This window comes from Limanda limanda, chromosome 10, assembly GCF_963576545.1.
Source record: "Limanda limanda chromosome 10, fLimLim1.1, whole genome shotgun sequence".
Lineage (NCBI taxonomy): Eukaryota > Metazoa > Chordata > Actinopteri > Pleuronectiformes > Pleuronectidae > Limanda > Limanda limanda.
This window is the reverse complement of record NC_083645.1, coordinates 11,115,940-11,123,970: the sequence shown is the minus strand read 5'-3', so window position 1 is coordinate 11,123,970 and position 8,031 is coordinate 11,115,940. Positions and strand designations below refer to the sequence as shown.

General features: G+C 42.2%; 1 protein-coding gene across 1 annotated transcript; it reads left to right on the top strand.

Annotated features, from left to right (window-relative positions):
* Positions 1-971: 971 nt before the first annotated feature.
* rmnd5b (required for meiotic nuclear division 5 homolog B) lies at positions 972-6,232 on the top strand. Its single transcript, XM_061079068.1, has 10 exons — positions 972-1,045; positions 2,504-2,687; positions 2,851-2,993; positions 3,082-3,219; positions 3,351-3,451; positions 3,797-3,963; positions 4,181-4,346; positions 4,527-4,629; positions 4,715-4,869; positions 5,315-6,232. The coding sequence occupies exons 2-10, from the start codon at positions 2,549-2,551 to the stop codon at positions 5,376-5,378; spliced, it is 1,176 nt and encodes a 391-aa protein (XP_060935051.1). The 5' UTR covers positions 972-1,045; positions 2,504-2,548; the 3' UTR covers positions 5,379-6,232.
* Positions 6,233-8,031: the final 1,799 nt, after the last annotated feature.

Below are 8,031 nucleotides of genomic sequence, written 5' to 3'. Positions count from 1 at the left end.
GTTGCAAATAGTGACAGAGGATGAAATGCATACAGTACATACATGAACGTACAACCTTGCCGGCCATGGCAGCACAGCAGACTGGAGGAGGACTCACGGGGAAAGAATGATGAGCACCTCAGCAATGGGGAGCTTTAGTCTACATCGCTGAGAGATTAGATCACACCAGCCTGCCCCAAGTCTAAAGGTCTCACACCCTTAACAAAGCAACACAAACCAACAAGCTGTGCCTGGGCAGCTATTAGTGAACAAACATGCAATACTTTTAAATCAAGGTTTTGGCGGGGATGCTTACTTTCTGTGACACCTTCTTGGGTGTGTGAAGATAAATAAACATTCATCACAGCTGCTTTTTCCTGCAGAGGCTCTGCCTGGGGTTGTTGACACCTAACAAGGGTCCAGTCTCATGAGGAGTTATTTAGGTGCTAGTATTCATGACAAACACAAAGAATATAAACAGAGGATCACATTACAAATCTATCTTTTTGAACTGACCTATTTGCTTTTTTAGGACGTGATGATCTGCATCAGCAAAGTCTAGACAAGCAACACAATCCAAAATATTGGCTATATTCTAATTTAGAAGGACGAGGATTTTTTCTATTATTATGCTCCTATACATAGTTTACTGAAGTAATTGCTAGTATTTTTTTTAGATTAAATCGTTAAATGATATTTATTTACAAGTAAGATCCATTGCGTCTGCTACAGGTTAAACTACACCCCAAACTCGATCCTTCATATTAAACAAATAGCTCCGTTTTGCCCAGATACAACATTTAAAGGGGAATTTACAAACTGATGCTTCAATAGCAACATTCAGGGAGTGGATTGTGACACAGCTTCAAAACTTCATCGTGTGGGAAAAACATCGTGATGAAAGCTACTCGCCTATGATGTCCCGGAGGAAATACGACTTTTATTGTGAAACGTCCAGCTGTGGCTGAATGCGACCCCGGAAGTTCCGCATTACAACTGCTGGTGAAGCGTTGCCATTACAGGCAAGGGGCTAACGCTAATGTTTGCTAACTAATCAGCACGACAGGTGAGTGTTTTTTATTCAACCACATCTTAAAAATGTATTAAACGGCTCTGGATGTTTTTAATGTTGGGATGATACGAAATGAGCGGGTTGTCATTCTCTCCTGAAATAATTTGGACCGTGTCAGGGAGCAGCTGCTAACGTCAGCTAGCTAACTAGCCGCTAGCAATGGCGAGCTTTTGTGGCTAGAGACTGTGATAGCGTTTGTTTATGTTAGCTCTGCTGTCGCTAAATATTCCCAATGTCCGCGTCGAATAACAACATATTGTCGGCGGTTGGTGCCACTTCAGGTCGACCAGTAGTAGCCGTTAATACAACTACGTAACGTGGTGTTTGATCGGTGAAACATCAGAGCTGCTTGCGTTTGTGTTGTTGTAGGTGGACGTTTTCCGTGTTGAGCTCCCGGACGGTGAGTTTACAGCAAAGCTGAGCCCGAAACGAGTCATAGTTTTAACATGACACGGCAGTAATAACATCAGGGAACTTAATCCCAGGTCAATTTATCGTTCTCTGCCTCGGGATTTCATCACACTTTGAGAAGCTAGCGGCGGCTCACGTTAGTAAACACCAGGCCGCAGAGAACACCGTGTGCCTGGTTGTCATTATGTCGAGGCCTCGGTGGTTGTTAGTGGAGCCACACCAGGCCAAACTTTGAATCAGGGCAGGAAAGGATAAGTTCGTGTTTTTCTTATCTCCGCTGAAAATAACGACTGTCACCGGTCTTTAAACGCATCACTGTACCCCGGGGCTTCTGACAGCAGCAGCGTGACACTCAGGATGTCAATAACATATCAGTTCATTTCAACATGGGCTTTAACTCTGCACTAAACACGATGGGATCCCTAATCCTTTAATCAGGTCCATGGAACGAATTCGTACGTTTTTATTTTGTGTTGCAGTAAACTACAAACCACATAAACTGTAAAGAAAAAAACAATAACATCACAATCTAGAATCTAGACACTGGCTGGGCTGGTGAGAGGACATTGTTGTTGGGAAATACAGTCTGATGTATTATACTAAGTAATTGTTTGATTCTTTTCTACTGACAACGATATTCTTTGACTGTAAAGAGGCCTGCTGAGCACATATCTTTATCAGTATTCTTAAATATTTTTTTTTAATGTAATTAGGTAAAATTCTTAGATGATTAAGAACAAGTTATTTTTTCAAAATAACCTCATATTGAGTAGTTAACGTAAATATTTTTGGCTTTTCTTTCTCTCATGTAACGTTTGACAAGTATTTGGTAGACATACACAAGACATCAACTAAAATTGTGTGAACTAGAAAATTCATGTCTGCAATGAAAATGGATATAATATATACAATGCTGTTCCAGAACTACTAGGCATCAGTGGATGTACTGTTATCAAACTCATACTACTGAACAATGTAAAAAGTCCTGCCTCAGTAGAGTTATGCTGCTAATTCCATGAACTGTTTTTCTCTTAAATCTAGGTGTCAGTGTTGTGTGTGTGTGTGTGTGAGTGTTCCGGCCGAATCATGGAACAGTGTGCATGTGTGGAGCGGGAGCTGGAGAAAGTTCTCCATCGCTTCGTTATGTACGGCCACCAGTCGGAGGAGAGGTTAGACGAACTCCTGCGCAGTGTCTGTGAGATCCGAGGACAGCTCGTGGCTTTTGGTAAGAAAATCTTGCACGCATACAGTGACTGAATACTTTACTTAAGATACAACGTTTGTAAGTTTAATGCATTAAATCACATTTTTTGGATTTATTTGTTCATCATAACAATATAGACACATATTGTTGTAAATGGTGCAACTTTCTCCCTTTTCTCTCTTAGGAGTACAAGATGCAGACTTGTCGGTCTTGTCTCAGACTATGGCCCAGTGCTGTAAGAATATCAAAGAAACAGTCCAGATGCTCGCCTCCCGACATAAGGACATACATGGCAGTGTGTCAAAAGTGGGCAAAGCCATCGACAGAGTAAGGACAGGCAACAACTTCAAAATTAACTTAATAATTGAACACGTTTCGATACACAAAGAATCATCTCTTAATTTCATTGTTACAGAATTTTGATGCAGAAATCAGTGCTGTGGTGGCAGAGACGGTGTGGGACACCCCCGAGAGACAGAAATACCTGAGTGAGACCATTGTGGAGCACCTGTACAGACAAGGGATGCTCAGTGTAGCAGAGGATCTGTGTCAGGTACTTTAATTTCATGTTGTTTGGTGTAAACTTACCTGCAAGACTGTGCGATTACCCCCCTCCTGAATGTCTCAAGTTAAATTTACTGTTGACAATGTTTTTCTCAAGATATAAGTTGTGTCATTTTCCAGGAGTCTGGTGTAGTTATAGACATGAGTATGAAGCAGCCTTTCCTGGAGCTGAACAGGATCCTGGAAGCTCTGAGGATGCAGGACCTCCGGCCGGCACTAGAGTATGTTTTCTCTATGTTTGCTTTGTTAAGAAACGTAACTGATTTCTCACACTGCAGATGTAGAGATGAGTTTGTATAGGTTTATTGAATCTAATTTTAATGCCTCAGAAAAGTGAAAAAAATAAATGACTAAAAAACTTGTTTCATAGTTGTAAACATAAAGAGTGGACTCTTGATGTTTAATACAGTTACAGAATTTATATATCTATGATTGATACTTGTTTATGCCAAATATATTACATTTAAACCAATGATGGTGATGCTGATAAATGACTAACTTTAGAATGATCCGCCTAACCAAATTGACTTCAAATCTGACTCTACCTCATGTTTGTTTCTTCCCAGGTGGGCTGTGACGAATCGGCAGCGCCTCCTGGACCTCAACAGCAGTTTAGAGTTCAAGTTGCACCGCTTGTACTTCATCAGTCTGCTCGGTGGAGGAATCGGCAACCAAATGGAGGCTCTGCAGTACGCCAGGCACTTTCAGCCCTTCGCCTCTCAGCACCAGAGAGGTAGGAGCCTTCAAGAGAAATAATCACTGTGACGTTCCCCACACATACACACAAGATGCTTGACTTGAGTTGTGTTGTACTGTTTTTGTTAATAATTAAGGACCCTAGAAATGATTTGGTATTCGTTGAATAGCAATCACAATAGCAAACCCTACCTCATAATGAAATATTTATTATTTTCCTCTTTGTCAACCCCTACACTTGTTTGTCCCTTCAGACATCCAGATCCTGATGGGCAGTCTGGTGTATCTGCGTCATGGCATCGACAACTCGCCGTACCGCAGTCTGCTGGAGACCAATCAGTGGGCAGAGATCTGCAACATCTTCACAAGAGATGCCTGCGCTTTACTGGGCCTCTCCGTAGAGTCTCCACTTAGTGTTAGGTAGGAAGATCTCATCTCGGATCTCCTGTAATATCTTTACCTTCATACCAAAGTCGAGGCAAAAGTCAAAACAGTTAATTAGTCAATTTTTTTGTCAGTTCAAGATGAAAGATAAACAATACTACTGCATTGTCACTATACATTATTATTTAATCCTGTTTGCTTGATATTTCTCTGCAGTTTTGCATCAGGCTGTATGGCCTTGCCAGTGCTGATGAACATCAAGCAGGTGATAGAGCAGAGACAGTGCAGCGGAGTCTGGACACACAAAGACGAGCTGCCTGTGAGTCTCTTCTGAATGACCTCAAAGACCTTACCTTTTTTGTTTTTTCAGCATTCGCTAAATTCACCCCTGTCTGTTCATTTAGATCGAAATTGACCTCGGGAAGAAATGCTGGTACCACTCGGTTTTCGCCTGTCCAATCCTTCGGCAGCAGACCTCAGAGAGCAACCCTCCTATGAAGCTCATCTGTGGCCACGTCATCTCCAGAGATGCCCTCAACAAACTGACTAACGCTGGAAAGTAAGTTCGAAATGCAGCTAGCTTCCTGTGCAAAAAAGGAAATAAACTAAGGCATTCTTGATGTGGAAAAAGTTATAAACCTCTGTTAGAGTGGCTAATGCATGGCAATGAGGATGACTAACCAGAATCAAAGAAAGAACTAGACATATATGGGCCTGGGTTATATAAGGTGACAGGTCAAGTGACATCATGGGCACATTATCAAAATAGACAGCGCAGGTGACTCAAATTAGAGGAAATAGCCACTATAAGACAATACTGTCAAAATATACAAATATAGACACCACATTAAAGAGACAAGAACACAAACACATCCTAAAAAATCAAGTTATAAGAAAAGAGGACAATCAACTTCTTCATTGAGACCAACCTTAAGTTGCTTTAGGAAAGGTGATATAAAGTGTATAAGATTCTAACATCCTGAACCTGATCTCCTCCTCCTCAGGTTGAAATGCCCGTACTGCCCCATGGAGCAGAACCCGTCACACGCCAAGCAGATCTACTTTTGATACCGCTCACTCTACTCGCGAGTAAGGATGAAGTTCCCTGGAGCTCTTCACATTTCCAGGACCATTTTTTGCTCTGGCAACTTTCCTCTGCCCCTGGCCTCTCGGGCCTGTTATTGTAAGCATTAAGGTTTTACCCCAGTGCTTCACTGGACAGCCTTGGCCGCCCCGTTTCCACCTCGGACCCTCTCAAGTTTGCGTAGTACACAGATTCCAGCGAGAACTACAACCTGTCGTAGAGTGAGGAGCCTCTCAGCCATGAGAGCATCCTCACAAAGAAGCACCTCTGAAAAAGGATCATTCATTGAAACTCATTTGCAAATGCCTGCAGAGTTATTGGCTTATCTTTTTAAATATGTAATACTTTATAGTGTTTGTTTGCTTGAGTTGGATGACTGCTTCTTTTTTCTTTTTTCCTGACGGAAGCAGTGAAATGACTATGGATGGGTGTGTGTGGGGCAAAGGCATAGATAAGCAGTTTTTGACTTCAGGATGGTAATAAACTTCTGTTACACATGAGAACAACAGAGTAACAAACTGTGTAGTAGGTTTATTATTTGATGGCGAGGGAGGACTGTGGAGGTCTGAAATCAAAGTCGTGATTGTCGACCGATTACTCCTCCGTGATGTAATACAGGCCTCACGTAGCTTGAAAGTCGGATGATGTATCCATTTGATCAGTGGAACGATTAACTAACTCATCAATGGAGGAACGGCTTTTTTTTTTCTTTTCTTTTTGTGACTGACTGCACCAGCAAGATCTCCCTCATTATAGAAGCCATGTGTCTTGTTCTGTGTATGTATTTAACAAACGATGACAAAAAGGAAACAAAAAATATATACTACTGTGAAATGTGCTTCGTTTCTATTTTTCATTGCAACCGCGAGCACCAGCTCATGTAAGATAGTAAATTAAACTGAGGAGCAACGTGTGTAATCGATTCTCCTGAGTATTATCAGAGCTAAAGGTCGGAGCGCGCCATCGCCTCAGTCTGACCCCCCCGCATCGTGTTCCCTGAGCTTGCACGCCATGTGACTTGGAGATGTGAAGTGTGTGACAGTAGCCGTATGGTCTGACTTGCAGTGACTGTAGGCTTGTGATTCAGCTTTACTCATCGTGGATGGGTTTTTGACGGGTGGGGGGGTGGGGGTCCTCTGATCTTTGTGGCTGTTTGATATATACTTAGAAAATGCCTCTGCTGCATAGGTTTGCCTTTTATTTGAGACGAAGTCAGAAGAGATGAAGCATTACAAAAAAAAAAAAATCTATACATTTCCTCAGGGCTCACTGTAACGGTTCATACCACACCTGGCAGTTACAAGAAACATTACACATTTCACTATTGAGGCTGATAGATTGGGTGTTATGGGAGTTTCTATATATTATTCCACTGGTGATGTGTGAAGCCAACACTTTGGGAACGGGTGTCACAAGTGAGGCTTCTGGATGTACAATACAGTTTAGGTGATTCACACTAATAGTGCAGGTGTCCTCTTGAAAATGGTGATGTCCCCTCACACCCCAGGGAGGCAAATTTCTTCAACAAGCACTGCACCAGCACTGCTCACACCGACTATTGCAACATTACTCTTAGTTTGAGGTCACAGTTTAAGATAAACGACTCCTGGTTTAACGTTTGTCTCGTGTGGAACTTCAGTTTCCCACTGTTTTTTCTTTTTTACCCTTTTGTTTACAGTCATTCATCGCTTCTCTCGAGTTTTCCCTCGGATCGACTGCTAGCGCTCCGTACTTTCTGTTAAGTTTTTTGTTTTTGTCGAATGTTTGCATTTCCTGCTTTTTGTGTGTTATGCAGCCTTTATTGTATATATTTATCCTCAACCCTGTTTCATAAACTTGCATCTGAAAATAAAAAAAAATAAAAATTTATACTCCAATGCAGTTTGGAGGCTTGGACTGGCCTTTGGCGGTGGACTGCTCCTACAATGACTCACTTGACTACAGCTGCTCAGCCCTTTCCCCCCCATCTTCACCACTTGATGGCGCTAGTGCTACATTATTGACACGTGTAGTTATAGCCTCAAACTCTATTAAATCTCAAGTCAGGGGTTTCTGTTGGAAGTTTTCACATTTGTATTAATAAATAATTCACTAGTTTTAAACAACTGTCACTTCATCAGATAAACAGCAGTCCTGCTGACGCCATCCTCCTCCTCCGGAGTGAGTGATAACGCGTCTGCTAAGAATCTCTCCTCATCCCACTTCAGTAAGTCACTCAACCTCTCCTGAGCTGTGCAGTTATATTAAGCCCCAGTTTATATAATGTTTTAAATGCCAAAGTAGAAGGGCCTTGTGAGTCAGACGCAGCCCATAACTATTCAGATAACAAGACCCTAAAAAAACACTTGCGTGTGCTGTTTCACACTTTCCACGCAATGTTTATATAAATGCTCACTTGTGCAGACCCATAAATACAACACATGCAACACCTTTAAAAAAAATACATCTAAATCCCCGCTGCTGCCAGGTTATCTCCGAAGCTGTGTTCTGGTTTATACATCTGATGGTTTCCATTGAAGTGCTTATTTTCCTGAGCAAACAGGGATCCTCCCGCGTTCCTATCTCAGCCGACCTTCCACCCCTCTGCCGTCTGTGCTGCAGTGGATGGTATGTGAGGGCTGGCAGGGGTGGGGCAGG

What these genes read in the sequence shown, in the direction of transcription:
- rmnd5b (XM_061079068.1), top strand. Translation starts at nt 2,549, where the DNA reads ATGGAACAGTGTGCATGTGTGGAGCGGGAGCTGGAGAAAGTTCTCCAT. An exon ending in AGGACAGCTCGTGGCTTTTG is followed by an intron (nt 2,688 to 2,850) that starts GTAAGAAAATCT and finishes TTTCTCTCTTAG; the next exon opens with GAGTACAAGATGCAGACTTG. An exon ending in AAACTGACTAACGCTGGAAA is followed by an intron (nt 4,870 to 5,314) that starts GTAAGTTCGAAA and finishes CCTCCTCCTCAG; the next exon opens with GTTGAAATGCCCGTACTGCC.